Source organism: Podarcis liolepis, assembly GCF_965112155.1.
Source record: "Podarcis liolepis genome assembly, chromosome: 1".
NCBI classification, from domain to species: domain Eukaryota; kingdom Metazoa; phylum Chordata; class Lepidosauria; order Squamata; family Lacertidae; genus Podarcis; species Podarcis liolepis.
Genome location: NC_139554.1, coordinates 84570471 through 84588257, shown reverse-complemented (window position 1 = coordinate 84588257; position 17787 = coordinate 84570471). Strand labels below are relative to the sequence as shown.

The 17787-nt window shown below is 46.2% G+C and overlaps 1 protein-coding gene across 16 annotated transcripts in view; it reads right to left on the bottom strand.

Moving 5' to 3' along the window:
• OBSL1 (obscurin like cytoskeletal adaptor 1) overlaps positions 1-17787 on the bottom strand; it is a 164772-nt gene that overhangs the window by 119925 nt on the left and 27060 nt on the right. For 9 of the 16 annotated variants that reach the window (XR_014518543.1, XR_014518544.1, XM_083471620.1 and 6 more), the window contains 8 exons: positions 16207-16479; positions 15065-15337; positions 14538-14813; positions 11888-12163; positions 7075-7350; positions 4717-4992; positions 2264-2539; positions 1436-1711 (listed from right to left, as the gene is read on the bottom strand). Coding sequence is in view for 12 of the 16 variants with exons in the window: in XM_083471620.1 (XP_083327746.1) it covers positions 1436-1711; positions 2264-2539; positions 4717-4992; positions 7075-7350; positions 11888-12163; positions 14538-14813; positions 15065-15337; positions 16207-16479 (2202 nt within the window). In the remaining 4 variants the exon portion in view is untranslated. The remainder of the gene's footprint in view (positions 1-1435; positions 1712-2263; positions 2540-4716; positions 4993-7074; positions 7351-11887; positions 12164-14537; positions 14814-15064; positions 15338-16206; positions 16480-17787) is intronic. The other 7 variants (XR_014518542.1, XR_014518545.1, XM_083471629.1 and 4 more) reach the window with 1 other exon arrangement.

Here is a 17787-nt window from a genome sequence, read left to right as displayed (position 1 = left end):
AAAGTGTTTTGACTATACACGATTTTAGCTTTAAGCGCCATCTCCAGAAAGTAACCCCTGTATAAGTTGTGGGTTTACTGTACTGAGTCAGGCCAGCATTGTTTCCTCTGCTTAACAAACCAAAGTCTCCTGCACTAGCTTTCCTAGCCCTCCACCCTAGAATCCCTTTAACTGGAGATGCCAAGGACTGAGTCAAAGAATGCTGGACATGCAAATCCCACGCTCCACCCCTGGGCTCGGGCCCCTTCAAAGCAAAGTCAACTCCACAATCGCTAAAGTGCAAACCCAGATTAGGGGGATCAAAGTGGGGATCCAAAGAAGAGACATAAGCATGCAGAAGAGGCCTGTGTGCTAGAGCTTTGGTTGCTACTTTTTGTCATAAAGCATGAACTGCCTTGTTGGATCAGAGCAGAGCCCTTCTCACCCCATATTATGTTTTCTACAGCGGCCACACAGATGCCTCTGGAATTATACAAGAGCATCGCAATGGGGATCATCTCACTGTTTTCCCCAAGCACCTGGGAATTAAGTCAATATTGCCTCTATGAATAGAGACAATCTATTTAACTATCACTTCTAATAGCCACTGATTGTTCCCAGTGTGTGGAGGAAAAAATACAGGCTATTTCTGAAACTGGCCGGAGGTCTGTCTCTTCTATATCAAGAGGTACCAAACAGATAACACTAAGCAAAGCTTCAACTCCACTTGCAGTTCTCTCCTGCTGACTGCCTCTGTCCTTCACTACCTGAACAACACAGCATAGCTATATAAAAGTGAGCTTTTTAGGCTATCATGCTGCAGGGAGAGGCTCACGGTTTTGTGCTTGCCACATCCCCTTGTAAAGAAAGCCGTCAGGTTTGGAATAAGACTAAATTAGCAATTGCTCCAGGCCAGCCTTCTCCAACTTGATATCATCCAGATGTTTCAGACTACATTTCCCACCAACCCCGAACAGCATGGGAATTGTAGTCCAAAACATCTGGAGAACATCAGGCTGGTGAACGCTGGACTAGCCAGTAAAGGTGCAAGGCTCACTGGGAATAGACACAGGTTCACTGGGAAATACAGAGACTTTGGTGAACTAGGCTCCTTTGACCATTGTGTAGAAGGGAGAATTTCAACCCATGTGGCTTATCCCAGTATGGTAGAAGCTGGCACACCTGCCATAATTCTCCCTTTAACAAAATCATTTGATGCAGGCTTCCCTGTGTAGTGGCGTCCAGCTGAGGCTGATGGGAGTTGTAGTCCAAAGCATCTGGAGGCCACTACGTGGGATAAGCCTTAAATTAACAAAACATCCTCACTCCATTTTGAGTCTCACAAGCCATCCTAATGGGACTTGCTTCCTTTTGTTCAGCCCATCCCACAGAGCCCCGAAGTATTGCCAGTCTCATATGGGATTGCCTCCCATGTTCCCCAACACAGACCTCTCACCTTTGACACTCAGCTCAAAGCGCAGTTGGTCATGATGGGAGTGGCATATGTACTCTCCAGCATCTGCTTTGCCCACGTTGCTCAGCAGAAGGCTGTGGACCCGGCCCTCTCTGCGCAGCTGGCACTGGTCACCCGCCACCAAGGCCCCTCGAGGTCCTTCCCACCTCACCATAGCTGGCTCCTTGGAGACGATGGCAGAGAGCACTGCACTGCCACCCTCCAGTACCAGCACCTTCTCTGGATGCTCTGGCTTGGGAACAAACAGCACGGGGGCCTCTAGCGGAAGAAGAAGATTAGAGAGGGTAGAAGGTGGTCAAAATGGTCTCCAATATCTGCCCAGCTGAGCCAAGTGGTTCCTTCAAATCTCCACCCTACACCTTGTTCATTGGTGCAGCTAACTCCACTTCTGGCTTTTCTCTTTAGTTGTTCTATGAGTGTCACTTCAACTCTCCCTTGTTACTGGGGAACACAGGAGACTTCCATCAGACCTTGATGTTTGGTCCATGAGTTTCCCCCTTGCCCCACACCCCCACCAGGGAGGAAATACCTTTGCAAGGAGAATATTGTAGGTTGATAGTTCACAGGCTGCATGTGGGACCGCCCTGCAGCTCCTAGCACCAAACACATGCTCCTCCTGCCACAGCACCTTGGGATACCACATACTTTTCCAATCCTCCTCCCACTGCCAATGGAACAGCCACAATGGCTGCCACAGGCTTCCAGAAACATAAGGAAGATGGAGGAGGAGGGGGGGCTTGGTTCTGGAAGCTTCTCCTTGCTACTGTCGCCCCATCAGGCCTGGAAAGGGAACTGGTGGGTCCATCTTACCTTGCACATATGTTGTGAAATGCACTTCATCGTCCCCAGTGTCACAGGTATAGGTGCCGCTGTCACCTGGCTCAGCTTGCTTGATGGTGAGGCTGCGCACTGCCCCCTCGCTGCTCACCACCAGGCGTGGCCCGGGATAAAGGGGCCGCATGTTTTTCAGCCACCGGACAGAAGCTTTCTCTTGGGAGAGACGGGCAACCAGGGTCATGTTCTCTCCTTCCTGGACTTCCAAAGGCACATGGGCATCGTTCTTGTTCACAATGTGCACAGGGGGTGCTGGTAACAAGAGATAGAAGACCTCCCTCTTAAGCAAGGCAGGGGACATTTTGCTGTCCTGTGAAAACACAGCCAACCCCACGGCAAAGCAGGCAGGCTGGTGAAAGGAGGTGGTCTTGGACTTATGCCAATAAAGGGCAAGAAATTGTCAAGGGTTGCTGTTTTTCTTTTTTTAAGCTGTAGCTCTACAGCTACAGGGGGTGTATTTTACATAAACCCCAACTAACATATTTTCTCCTGGATCATTTATTTTGTGATAGCACTTTAGTACATAATTAAGATTGCCTGGCACAAATTCAGCATTTCTAGACAACAACATATGTGGCTTCCTTCTATTAAGTATTAACATTTTGTTTGCAGAAAAGATCCTAGACAAAAGAGGTCCAGCCTCTCGAATTATAATAATCAAATACAATAGCATCGCTGGGAAGTGCCATTTGGATTTTCTGCCCCAGGAGTCAAAATTCTTGACATCCACTCTGTATAATTTTCTGTTTGGTGAAAAACAGAATATCATCAGCTTTCATTTTATAAATATACGTAATAAACCAAATTTCTACTTCATTCTTTTTGTGACAGCAAAAACAGACTTGTGAGTACATAGGCTAGGCTTGCCATATGTCAGGAAAATTCCTGACATGTCCTGGTTTTCGGGTGTAAAAATGGCGTCGGGGGAATTTTGCCAAAGGGGCAAAATGTCAGGGAAAACCTGGATGTATGGCAATGTGATGGAAAAAGCAGTGGAAACAGCTCCAAAAGCTTAAGATCACTATTTGGGGGGCAGGTTTCCCCCTAAAAGCTCAATAATTTGGGTTTGTTCCCCAAAAAAGCTCAACATTTTTGAGGACTCAACAACTTTGTGGGTGTCAGGAATTTTGTTTTTTGAAACATGGCAACCCTAACATAGGCAATGTCAGGGAACACTTAATCCAGAGGGAAACTACGTAGGACTCAATAGTCAGTAGCAAGACTCCATGGTTGCTCTTGTTGCTCCCACCCCTTCTTACTCATACCCATTTCAGGAAATAAAATAAATCAGGTAGGGCAAGTGCATGTCAGCAAACTTGCTTCGTTTATATGTGGTAGCAAAATTTCACTGCTTTTGCTGAGCATTTGTATGTTCAAAGTCCTGAACTGCCCTGGCAGCGGGTGCCACAATGAATGGAGCTGAGTGTTTGCCTCAAGACAAAACCCACAGCAACTCTAGAAATGTGTCCTGCTGCCCCCAGCACTTGTTTTTGCTCTTTGGCTTCCTCTTCTCCCAAAAAGGCACGGTGCCCAGTCCCAGATGCTGGAAAGGCCACTGCTCCTGCCTGCTGGCACCCTACCTTCTTGGCAGAGGCCACTGGGATTACTTCCCTGCCTCTCCTCAAAGCACCTGTCCTGGTGGGGGCAGCCCTTGCCAACTCCCTCTCCTCACACTTAAGAAAAGAAAAACAACCTCCAGTCAATAAGGCCTCCCTTGCTTTCAAGGAGGGCAGCATTTGTTGGCAGAAGGTGCAGAAGTAGCGGCGCCTGAGAATCGGCCGAAGTTAAATTTAACCCCCTCACTGGCAGAGTGCAGATAGAGAAGCAGCCTGAACCCTTCACTTGTCACCTGCCGCGTTCCATTACGAAGTTCCTCGGAGCCTGAAGGTGGGAGCACAACTCCAGCTCTCTGTACTAACCCCCCAAATGCTATCCATGAAGCAGGGTTCACCATTGTGGCACCCAAGGGCATGCATGCACCCCCAGAGGCCTTCCCTGGTGCTCACAGGGTCCCCTCCTGTTGAATTTAGGCTTGAAAGAAGCATTCTTTGTAGCCAGTAGAATAGGTTATGGTGTGTGCTTGGCTGTGGGTGGGTGTGTATGGTGCCTACAACATGCCCATGGATCCAAAGAGGTTGGCAACCCCTGCCACAAAGCAATGAAACCAGCCAAGGCTGGCCCAACCACTGGGCAGAGTGAGGCAACTGAAGCAGCAGATTTTGGGTGTCATGAAAGGGCAGCAATTTGTTAGCTTGCTTTTTGACTACTTCTGGTCCAAGCAATTGCACGACACCAACTCCTGAGTTCTCCATCCAGTGAAGAAGGAATGGGATAAGCAACATTTCTGAGCTGCTCACCTCTCTGTACCCCCGACTTTCAACCCCAGTCATGGCTTGCCAGTTTTCTCGCTTTTTCTGACGAGACCTCACCTGCCACTTTAACTGTGGACTCCATTCGGTCAGTGCCTGCATCACACACATAGGAGCCTGAGTCTCCCGGCTTGGCTCCAAGGATGGTGAGTTGGCGTTGTCTCCCATGGGCTTCAATGCGCACACGCTTGCTGGGTACCAGCTCCTCCCCATTCCGCAGCCAGCGCACAGCAGCACTAGGCGAAGACACCTTGCAAGCCAATACCAGAGCCTCTCCGGACACCAGCGAGTGGTGCTCTGGAACCCCTGTGTTTCCCACAATGGAGATGGGAGGTTCTTAGGAAACAGAGAAAGAGACAAGGTGTCACAGTGTAGGGCACAGACAGGGCCTGCAGGTCTAGAGAAAGAAAGGCACACACAACCATCTGCCATCCGGTAGTCATAAAGAACCCCCAGAAGGTGAACACAAGTGCCAACACAGATAAGATGGAGCAGAGGGGGCACAAAGGAATACCACACAAAAAGGTGGGGAACATTGTGCTTTTCTGACCCAACAAAGGATGAGGCAGCAAATTTCAACCCTATCTCACTTCCTTTCCACCATGAAGCAGGCCCAGGTTTGGGGGAGGGGAAAACTAGAGAGTCCTTTAAATGGGGAGAGCCTTAAAAGCTTAGTGTATTCACATGAGACTGATTTCAGAGGACACATGAAGGACTGATAGGCAGTTTGCTATGAAACATCAAACACCAGCACATTAGAGCTCATACACTGTGGTGTTCTCACTGCCCACAACTTGCAGCCCTCTCAGTGTCTGGTGAGGCCTGTCAGGCTGTCCACAGATGGAGTGATTTCCTTGGGTCTCTTTCCTGGGTGGGCAGCTGTAACAACACAAGAGGAGTCCTGCTGGGTCACACCAAAGACTTCTCTAGTGCAGCATTCTGCTCTCACAATGGTCAGCCAGATGCCCAAGCAAAACACGGGTTCAATCGCCCTCTTCCCACTTGTGATCCCCAGAAACTGGCATTCAGAAGCAGACCGTATGGAATACACTGGAGGTAATATACAGTGATCAGGATTAGCAGCCACCAGTAGCTTTATGACCTGCTCCAGGTCACTTCCAGACAACCTGCTTATAGAGCATGTTTGCACCAAGTCTGCGGGGAGGTTGTTTATTAAGTATTCATTCTCATTCCTGGGGAGATTATACAATTCTGCATCAAACAGTTGTTATCTCACCTTTTCCAGTGAATTTCCCCATCACTTTCCTTATCACAAAAGGTCCAGTTTTGGGGGAAAGTGCGTTTGTTGCAGGACAGCACCAAATCAACTTACTTTGCATAAAAAAACTGACAGTTTGGAAGTGCCCCCTGACCCCAGAACAGAACTCAATATACCAGGGACTTGTCCTTTGTACTTTTCTGCCACAGCTACTATCTGTTCACAGGCACCTTCTAAGTTTCCACATTAAGTGGTTAAAACCCATCTCTTTAAAAAAAAAAGATTTTACTATATGATTTTATATTGTAAAACTCTGTGATCTATTTCTATGATACAGCGGTATCTAAATATTTTTATATATAACAAAATATAAATATGTTCTCAACAGCAGTTGGAGATGAGGTGCTAGTATTCTCCAAAACCACCAGCATTCTTGAAAATAAGCAAATAGATATGCATTTGCTTGGTTTTCGTAAGTAATTCATGTAGAATACAGCTTTTTTGGTCCTGAAAGTTGATTGTTGTTAGACTGCTGGTTTTTTTTAAAGCACCAAGTATCCACAACCCTCATTATTACTGCAAACATCAATAAGAACAAGTTTTAACTCATAATATCACCATGGATGATGGGAGATTATTTGTTGCAGAGATTCCACTTAACAGGTGCTTTGAATGATAAATGTTACAAGATATTATATCAGTGGCATTTCATATAGAAGCTGGAGATGCAACTATGAAGGCAAGCTAATTACATGCATGTTGATGTCAAGGAGAAGAAACTGAATGCTATTGGCATAAAGAAGCCGAAGCAATAAATTACAGGATATGAATTTCCCACTCTTTCTTTTCCTAACATTATGAGGATCCCTCCGAGATTCTATTCAAGAGACACTGAGAATTTGTGGGCAACATTACAATAGCAGCCAGAACTGTAGTTGATGGAAACACGAAACAAAAGGTAATGACTGTGAATAAGTTGACCTTTTGCAAATGTACGTGGGAGGACAAATTCCCATCGAAACCTTTTTCTCCCTTACTGAATTTAAATTACTGAAATAATATTGAAGCAATCTGTACGCTGGAACATGATGCTCTTTCTGCTGTGAGACTGCATTCTTGCCTTGAAAAAAAATACTGGTATTTTTATTTTTTTTAAGGTTCTCAAAAGCGGCCCCTCTCCTTCCAGGCCCAGACCTTACCCTCTACTGTGACGTAGAAGATGAGGCTGTCATCACCACTGTCACACAGATACTCTCCTGCATCACAGCGCTCTGCTCCCAGAATCACCAGCGAATGGCACGCGCCATCCTGCTCCAGACGCACATGGTCTGTGTCCTGCAGCTTCTCTCCGTCCTTGTACCACTTCACCTCTCCTTTAGGGCAAGACAGCGTCACAGACAGGGTCAGGTCCTCCGAGGTCAGGCAGTGGTGCTGAGTCTGCAGTTCATCACGCCCCACAATCCGCACTGGGGGGTCTGCCAGCATAAACAAAGGTTCTGTTAACTTTCCACTGCTTCTCAATCCAGTAAACATTTTCATAGCACTCTTACTGTGCAAAGCATTCTGCAATCCATATTGTGTTCATCCTAACAACAGCCTCCCTACCCAAGAGACTATTTTTTTCCTGGTTGTACATAAAATGCACCCTAAGCACTATGTCGTTTAAGAGAACTGGAATGAATTGAAGTATAGCATTTGGGGCACCTAAATTCCATGGGTTTAACCAATGTTATATCATTCTGAGGCTATGGGTCCATTTGACTTGGGGATGACTTGCTGCTTAGGGTCAGTCCCAGCAACTTCAGTTAAGCACCAAGAAGGCTTGCTCACAACAGTGTCAGGGAGCAAAGAGTCCTGGGCACAGCAAAGAATATAACAACAATTACTTCCATTTTCTATACAAAAAATGTGTCAGTATACTGTTTTGGGCATTTTGAGCCAATGGGCAGGTTTACAATGTTAAATGAGATTAAGATCAATTGAAATAAACTGGGCATAGGAGTTTACATGCAAGTGATATGGAGGGCACTGCCATTTTCACATGTCAAGTTTAAATTGACTTTGAGCCGCCTGTCTCAAACTAGCTATGCTATATCCAATCACTGCTCATGCAGAAGAAAAGTGGAGGAGAGGCACTGGTCAATGCAAATGACATGAGCATCTGGGACACTGTAGGCTTTATATGCCCAACTGAAGCAACACGTGAAAACATATCCTATCCTCCTCTTACAGAAGCCTCCCAGGGGTCTCTCATCCAAGAGGCTGACCATGTCTACACATACACCTTCAGCAACATCACGTGTGTGTGTGTGTGTGTGTGTGTGTGTGTGTGTGTGTGTTGGGGGGCACTTAAGATGCCCAATTGCCTTGGAATTTTGCTCCTTTTGTTTTCTTGCCTTCATAACAAATTCTTTTTGGCTTGTGAGACAAATTCCCATATCAAATGTGCATCAGGGCGTACGTTTTCCTTAGCTGTGCGTAACCAGCACGCTTCTCATGGGCCATGCAATCTTTCTCCATCTCAAGTTTATTAATTGATGGAGTTTTCCTTTGGGGCTGCTTGCTTGCTTCTTTACTTACTCTCTCCCCCCACCAAAAAAAAGTCAAAGAACATCCTGTCTCCTGGCCTCCGTCCCGTCATTTGGATATGAGTTCTGAGAAATTGTCTGATAATCACTTACGTGCTGATTCTACTGAAAACAAATCCACTGCCAAGACTACACGCCACTGCCACAAATGCAGTGCCACCTAGAGGCCAAAACTACAAAGCACAGCAGACATTTCCCCCCACTCAAGACTCCTTTTGTTCTCATCAGCACACCGGGTTGTGTACACACTCCCATTGACTCTGCATCCAGGGCACACCCACCACTGGTTTGGGAAGCTGTGTACACATGACATTAGCCACAATCCACATCTATCCTGCAGTTTCTTGAGAAATACTGAGTTTTGATGTGTTTTACCCCAAACGAGCTTCAATATGATTTGAAAACATAAGTCATCTTAAGACTTCCGTGCCCCCTCTCTGCCCACTGGCATGGACAGACAGCAGGCAACCTGGAAACACATCCAGCTGTAATGATGTGTATGACAATATGCAAATATGATTTGAAATGCAGCAGGGAGGAGACCTTGCTGCATTTTAACCAGTAATGTGTACGCAGCCCAGCTCACTTTTAAGTTCTTTGCCTGAAGGGTGGTCCAATCCAAGTAATGTTTAAAAAAACCGAACCCTGAGAAGGGAAAGCAGCAGGAGGGGCGGGCGGGGGTCTTGACGTTGCCCATCAACAGTGAACACCTGAACAACAGACTGAGCAGGCTCATAGTCACCCTGTGGAACTCCCTCCCATCAGATGTCAAGGAGATAAATAACTATACAACTTTTAGAAGACATCTGAAGGCAGCCCTGTATAGGGAAGGTTTTTTATGTTTGGTGTTTTATTATGCTTTTATTTATTGGAAGCTGCCTAGAGTGGCTGGGGCAACTCAGTCAGGTGGGCAGGATACAAATAATAAAATTATCATCATCATCATTACATGCAAATCTGTGCCCTCTTTTAGGGGGGCCCTCTGCTAACACCACTGTTAACTACTCCAGCCTCTATGGTGGCTGATAGCATTCCTGTGACTAAGCATTTCCATGGGTTTCTGCTCAAAACATACAGGATGTCAAAAAATGTGTTGCAGCTATCCTCAATTCTTCATTTTCCTATGTGGAATTGGCATTCCCCTGCCATCCCCAATACTGTAACTATAAAGTCCAGTTTGGAGAACTGGCTGTGACAAACCAATAATAAGGGAAAGACACTTTCTTTATGATTGGCAGGAGAGAACAGAGAAACCCTTGTGCCAAAAACGACAACTGTCCCTCTATACTCCTGTGACCAGAAGTACCATTTAATTAGGTACTTCCTGTTGAGCTTCCTGTTTGCAAGCTACTGTTGCTTATTGGTGTGATGTGGGGTGGAAAACATTTTTGGCACCAAGAAGCTAGGGGGTTCTATCCGAGGAGAAAATGACCCCTGAATCCATGCTATTCATTGTTGTCTTGCATTAACCCACCTTAATCGTGCCAGATGCACTCATAAAAAGTTTTCATTTTACTAAGCTGGCAACAGTCCTATTAAGAATACCCTTCTCTAAGCAAAGCAGCAAGGTGATGGGATCCAGTTTTCAATCTCAAGGAAGTGCAGAATGAATACTGCTCATCTCCTTCACATTATGAACCTCTACTTCACTGGTAAATCATAAAGACACCCCCCACCCACCACCCCACAAGAACATCATACACTCCTACTAAGCAGCTGCTACCTATCTAATAAAATTTCAGAGTAATCGAGTCTTAGGGGTTGGACAAGACCAAAAGTCTTCTTCAGCTTCTCCTCTGTGGCTGAAATGAATCTACAGCACATAGCAACATCTTCCCCTGCAGTTTTAACCTTTCACATAACTAAGACTAAGAGAGTGCATCACAATCAGAGAACAAGTCTCACACCAAAAGATAACTGCATGTAAAGAGTAGCTCAATAAGCCTGCCATTCCACTGCTATAGGCATACAACCTCTATTGGTAAAATACTGTGGCAATCCTTAAAACCAGCCAGTTAAAGCAAAAGAAATGGTCCACTCAGGAACAGCAATAGATCTGAACTGATATCAGGAAGAAGCAGGGTTTCAAATCCCCTCCCAACCCAACACAGCAGTTCTTTGGACTGGGTAGGAGAAACCTTGGTATGTGGGCCATATTAGAACCCTCCTATCTACAATGTTCCAGGGAACCAGATGGTGGAGAAAGAGGGGATCTTGTGTGCATGAGGAAGAATATTTTCAAATCAATATGTATGAGATGGAACACATTGTTTCTGTGCACAGAACTCCATGAACCTGACATTTGTGGTTTTGGGTCTTCGGCCTTGAGTGTGAGGCCAACTTCAAACCCCAAGTCTCCCAAGCTTAAATCCTCACCTCGCCACACACAACACGCATGTCTCCGGTTGTGGCCATCTCTGGAGCCTCAGAGAAAGAAAAGGGCAGCACAAGTCACTTTTGTGCCAGGTGTAGGAAATGCAAATGGTGCTCCCCATAGTAACGGAAGGGGGGGACCCATATCCCTGAAGAAGAGGAGCCTTTTTGCTGGTGGTGCTCCAGCTTTGAAACTCCTACATTGTATTTTATATTTTGGCTCCAGGTTCAGATGTACTTCTTATTTGCCCTGGCTTTTTAAATGTACTGTATTATTATTTACTGTATAGCTGGCTGCATGGGTTTTGGTTTGTTCGTTTTGATCTTGCACGTAACAAATAACTGGTGATTAGCAATAACCCAAAATCTGCTATTAATGATAGGGCTGCATTTGTAGTACATGGAGTGCTTACGAACTCATGCTCAGAACAACATGCACACGCTCTCTCTGGACAATGAATGATGTGCAAACATACTAGCGGGAATGACAGCATCAAGCGGTACAAGAATGCAGAAAACACAAAGAAAAGCCAGCGCACTTCTAGGCAAGCCAAGGAACCAGAAATCCAGGGCAGAAGATCACAAAAAGCCAATGTTTAGAGCAAACACTTCCCGTGGACTTTAATGGTCAGGGGTGTTTGTTATGAGTCTACTGGCAAAGAATGCTACCAAAGTCATACAAGACCAGATTGCAGGCTCAGTTCTTTAGGAAATAATACTGTTATGCCTCTGCTTTCATTACCAAATTAGAACCTGTCTGGATTTAAGAGATAAAGTCAAGCTGATGCCCAGAGCACCGGCTCTGGGGAATGTACAGCCAGTCCTCAATAAGCTCCAGGACAAGTTTGCTTAAGCTCTGTACAGAAGGCAGTGCAAGGAATGTGGCCGACAATGAGAGTGCCTGGGGTCTGGAATGTATCAGTACATGAAATCCATCCCAGCAACACTGGCTTGGAATTCCAACACCCCCCTGCCCAAATTACCACCCACCCACACTCTTATCTCAGCTCCCTTCCCTGGTGCTACCAGGGTCCCTGAGCACTGCACTCACCAGACACCTGGACGGCGAAGGCCATGGTATCATCAACAGCGTTGCAGGTGTACTTCCCAGAATGCTCTGGGCCAGCTGCAGGGATGACCAGACACCGCCGGGCACCCTCTTCCTCCAGGATGAGGCCGCTGTTAGCCTCAAGCGTGACACCGTCCTTAACCCAGCGGACTGGCGCATTCCCATGAGAGAGCACACAGGTCAGGGTCACTGTCTCCCCCGTTGAGGCCTTCAGGACAGAGGGAGTCCTGCGGGGCTGCACGATCTTCACAGGGGGTTCTGGAAGGAGAGGGCAGGCAGCCCAGATATGAAGTGGCAACAGGCAACACTGCTGTTGCTGGGCCACACCCACAATTTTCTCACTGGAGGGGCATGTGGGAGAAACACTGAGGAAACTCTACATGTAACTGAGTATCACATACAGTTTGGCCTGACTTCCCCAATCATAGGTCATTCCAACAGTTCTCCAACTTCCCTCTCCAGGAATTATTTTAAAGCCATACTTTTAAAAGGGCTGCTAGAACTCAAAGCAATGCTGGAGGGTGCCTGTACGGTTAAGAGTAGCTCCCCCAAATACACCTGGGGGTGGTATTAGGCCTTTTTGCTGCAGCACCATGCTAGCAGCTTCCGCCCAAACATTTGTAGCTGGAGTCCTCTGTGCAGAATTCAACTCCTTCTACAGGTTTTGCCAAATTTATATACTGGTCAGAATAAATGTTTGAGAGCTGTTTGAAGTGCAGCCATAGAAGGATGCACTCATGCAAATAGCATTGTTGGATCCCCAAACGGCAAGGGAGATTCCCTATTTAGGTAGATGGCCTATTTATTTACTGCCTCCTTAGAAACACATTTAGCAAAGCTCTGGCATTTCCACAGTACGCAAAGCCAAAGCTTTGGCCAGCAAAAGCTCATACAATGCATTGTAAACAAATATTGGTCTAAATAAGAGTTATTATTTTACTGACCCTGTGAATTTTGGCCAGTAGGGATTCCCAAACCACCACTAGCACTATGGAGGCCAATCCCTAAGAGATGGGATCTCACAGCGAACACATAACATGCATGCATGGAATGACAATCCCTCCTTTGTATTGATTATTTGAGCTCTCTCAGGGTTTGCCTGCAAGAGCACAATAAGTTTATCTATAAAGTAAAAGGTACAGTGTCTAGGGCTTTGTAGTTCGGAAAAAAGGTGAGAAAGGGGGACATGACAGAAGTACATACAATTATGCATGGTGTGGAAAAAGCGGACAGAGAGAAGTTTATCTCCTTCTCATACTAGAACCCAGGGTGATCCAGGGAAGCTGAACATTGGAAGATTCAGGAGGACAGTCAAAACTAAATACTTCTTCACGTAATTAAATTATGCAATTCACTACCAGAAAATGTAGTACTGTAATGGCCACCAATTTGGGCAGCTCTAAGAGGGGTTTAGGATAAGGCTATTCGTCACGATGGCTGTGTACTACCTCCAGTGCCAGAGGCAGGGTGTCTCTGAATCCCAGTCTCTGGGAATCCCAAACAGGGAGAGTTCTGTTGCACACATGCCTGATTTGTGGGGCTCCCCACAGGCATCTGATTGGCCACTGTGAGGACAGGATGCCAGACTAAAAGGGCCTTTGGTCTGATCCAGCAGGCCTCTTATGTTCTCATTAGAGAATACTGTAATAATCTGCTGGTGTAGATTAAGTTGGCATCAGGCTTGCTGAACATTTCTGGGCGTCAATGTAAAGGTAAAGGTAAAGGGACCCCTGACCGCTAGGTCCAGTCACAGACGATTCTGGGGTTGTGGCGCTCAGCTCACTTTATTGGCCAAGGGAGCCGGCGTACAGCTTCCGGGTCATGTGGCCAGCATGACTAAGCCTCTTCTGGCGAACCAGAGCAGCGGATGGAAACACCGTTTACCTTCCCACCGGAGCGGTACCTATTTATCTACTTGCACTTTGATGTGCTTTCAAACTGCTAGGTTGGCAGGAGCAGGGACCGAGCAACGGGAGCTCACCCTGTTGCGGGGATTCGAACGGCCGATCTTCCTATCGGCAAGCCCTAGGCTATGTTCCAATTGCACTGTACTGAAGAGGGACGATTCCCTGCGAAAATTTAAAAGGGCATATATGTTTGTGAAGGCCAGACATTGTCTGATGAGGGTGGAAGACCCACAGCACAATGAAACTTTCTCTGGATCACCTCACAAGAAAAGGGTATAAAGAGACACAGCGTAATGGCAACTCTGTGTCTCTTGTACTATTCCATTTGTCCCTGGCATTAATTCCGTTTCCAGAGATTTTATGAGTATAATATACATTGTGAGTGCTTTAATAATAATTCTGTGCCCAAATCTATACACTAATCTATAAACCCAGATTTATGGCTGGGACTAGACCAGGGCGAATAACAAATGACCTTTCATCTGCTGTTGGGACTCCACTAGCATGGCTAATATCAGAGGCCACAGGTTCCCCATCCCTGGACTAGAGCAGGAAAGGCTTCATTTACAGATTAGCCAGTTGTAACTCAGTCTGGGCTGTGTTGGGACTGGTGTGCTTAGAATTTAAGTTTCTGTGCTGGTTTAAAGTTGAAAATGGGTTAGGGCTTTGGGTGCTTTTTCTCCTCCTTCTTCTCAGAACTGCAGGTTCAAGATCAGAGTGCTCACCTGAAACTCTGACATCAAAGGAGACAGACTCATCCTTGGTCTCGCAGATGTATTCACCAGCATCTTCAGCACTTGCCTGCAGGACAACTAGGCGACGCTCAGCACCTTCCATTTGAAGCAACAAGTTGTTTGTCTCATCCACTTCCAGGCCGTCCTTGAACCAGCGCACAGGGGCATTGGGAATCGACACCTCGCAGCTCAGCTCCAAGCACTCAAATGCCTGTATATGCTTCTCTAGTGAACGCTCCACTGGGTGCAAAATCTGCACGGGTGGCTCTACAAGACAAATGTAGGAATATATGAGGCTTCATCCCCTGTGTGAGATGACTTAGAGCCACTTTATTCTAGAAAGCTCTGAGATAGAACAGAAAGGATAGGAACCAGAAATCTCAAATATGGCTTCCTCTAATTAGTGAAGAACGAACATCATGGTTAGTAGCAAGAGACAGAAATCCATACCTAAGTCAAAGAGGAAGAGTGAATTTGGGCACAAGATCACTGGGACTGAACCCTGGAGACTTGCTTACCTGTGACAGTGACATTGAAGAAGACAGTGTCGCCCCCAGTGCCACATGCAAACTCCCCTGTGTCCTGAACCTGGGCCGCAATAATAACCAGACGGCGATGAGGCCCTTCGCTCTCCAACAGGAGGCCATCCTTTTCCTCCACCTCCTCTCCGTCCTTGTACCAGCACACAACGGCATCAGAGCAGGACAACTCACAATCCAGCACTACACGCTCTGAGACCCGATAGGCATGGGCTGCGTCTGCATTGGAGTGCAGAACTCGGACAGGCAGCTCTGCAGGGGAGAAATTTATTTATTTATTATTGCATTCATATCCCATCTTTTCTCCAAGGTGGTCCCTCCCCTCCATCTTATCCTCATATCAACCTTGTGAGGTTGGTTAGGCTGAGAGACGGTGATTGGCCCAAGATCACCCAGGGAGAATCATGGTTGATTGGAAATTTGAACCTCGTTGTACCGGGTCTTAATCACTACACCATACTGGATCTCCATCATAATACCGCCATAGCATAGAAATGTCATAAAAGCATAGAACAGAGAGTGAGGGCATCATTTCTTATGTGAGTTGTTGGGGGAGCAATGGAACAGGAGGCTCAGTGCTGTGCATTTCACTGGAGCAGGAGATAGTGGATGAGGTACAGGTGGGAAGCAGGGATCTTGGTGCTTGCAGCATGCCTGCCGTTTTAGAAGAGACTGGTGCTGCTGAGATTATTAACAATCAGTTAGGTATGGCACCTATAAATTACACAAAAACGACAATGAAATAACGAGAGCATGAAGAAAGGCAGAGATATGGGTGGCCTCAAGTAGATAAACTTGGTTCAGGTCCTAAAAGGGCAATGAAGAGAGAGACTGGGCAGCTGTTCTGAGAAGTTGTCACCAGCTCCTGAGTTTTTTCAGCCAGGAACAGCACTTTAGGTCTAATAGCATTTTTGATCTTCAACTGGTGGGTTGGGACCCTAAAGTAGGTCATGACCTAACATAAGGTATGTTGCACCACCATACAACTAGATGGTAAAGAGGGGGGAGGGATAAATGGGTCCATATGAGTTAAAAATGCATCTCAGGTTTGGAAAAGCTGAAGACTACAGGTTTAGGGCTTGCCTCATGCACTCCTTTGACATTTCTTTGACTCAACTCACCATCCACCATCACAGTGAAGTCCACAGTGTCATCAGCTGTGTCACATGTATACGTCCCAGAATCCAGGGGGCAGGCTGAATGAACCAACAGCCTCCGAATGCAGCCCTCTGATTGCACCGTGAAGATGTCATGGTCCACAGGATTTCCATCCTTGAACCACTGGGCAGTAGCATCAGAGGCAGAGACTTCACACTCCAGGAGGAGAGGCATCCCAGTCAGGATTGTCTGGAGACACTGGGCCTCTGACACTGGAGCGATGTGCACCTTCGGAGCTGAAGAGAGACATTGTGAATGGATGGAGCACCTTTGTGCTCCTGTGGCCACAAGAAGGAGGACACATGATCTCAAATTGACCTACAGGGAATCTGTGCTATGGAACAAAATATCCTATCTCAGTTGCCCCTTCAATTTATAGAAAGGGCTCAGTTTCTGTAAGGAGAAGCGGGCTCAAGAATAACTAAATGTCATATCATCTGACCTGCAATGCCAAATGAAAGGGCCTGGTAATTGCTCAGAGATGTGGGTGAGGGGAGACACTTTGCACATGCTCAGAGGCACGTTGTTTTCCTGCTTCCTAGAGTTCAAAACAGAGCCCTGGTTATGAGCACAGGTGAAACAGAAAGCCTTCCAAGGGGTCACAGCCCCCTGGCACTTTAATTGGCATTTCCCATTTTCAACTGAGTATAACTATTTGTATGGCAACCAATGGCAGACAAACAGGATATTACTCTGGACTCATGTGTGGGCAAGCAACTTCCTCCATCATAGTTCTGCTTCTCAAATAGTGGCTTTCAAACAGGGAGCAGGAAGTGAACTCTGTATGTCACTCTTGTCTTTTTCTCTTCCCCTGTTTCAACAGGCTCAACTTATACCAGAGGTGCAGTTGAGTGGGATGTGTCTCAAGTTACAGCAATTTGTAATGTTGAACCAAGACTTTTCTCTGAATTATGCCTTGGAAAAGATCCAGAGCTGAACTCCAGTTCCCTGATGAGGAGCTTATTGGAGTGCCCGTGAATCTGACAGACAACCGAAGAAGTTTAAATTAACTTTACTGAGAAGTTAAAATGAAAGCACAATATGTAATTGAATCGGTATTGAATGAAGAATTGATATTCAGAGGGGTATGCAGAAGGTAATTCAATTTACAACCAGCGATAGTAACTTTTAGGTGAGCCGTAATTCTCTTCTCTGACTTGATCGCCCATTGGGAAAGAATTTGCTTTGATCATTATTTTAGATTTTGCTTTTATTGTTTATTATAGCTATTGGTTGTTTACTGCATATATTCATTATATAAAATATATGTGGGTGTAAGTGCGTATATAATAATGTTGGAAACTGTGAAAAATTGCAGAGAGCATTAGGTGGGTGGGAGAGAGAAGGACATCATCAATCAGTGGGCCACTGTAGCCCTGTTAATGTTTCCAGTGCATGGCTAGCCTCATCCAACAGATTTGGAGGAGGATGGATTCCCACAGGGGTCCATAAAGTTGCTGGGTAAACACTACTGTCAGTGGAAGCATTTCCGCCTGCCGGGCAGAACTATCTCCCCTCTCTTCCCCTCTCATGCTGTTCTAGGG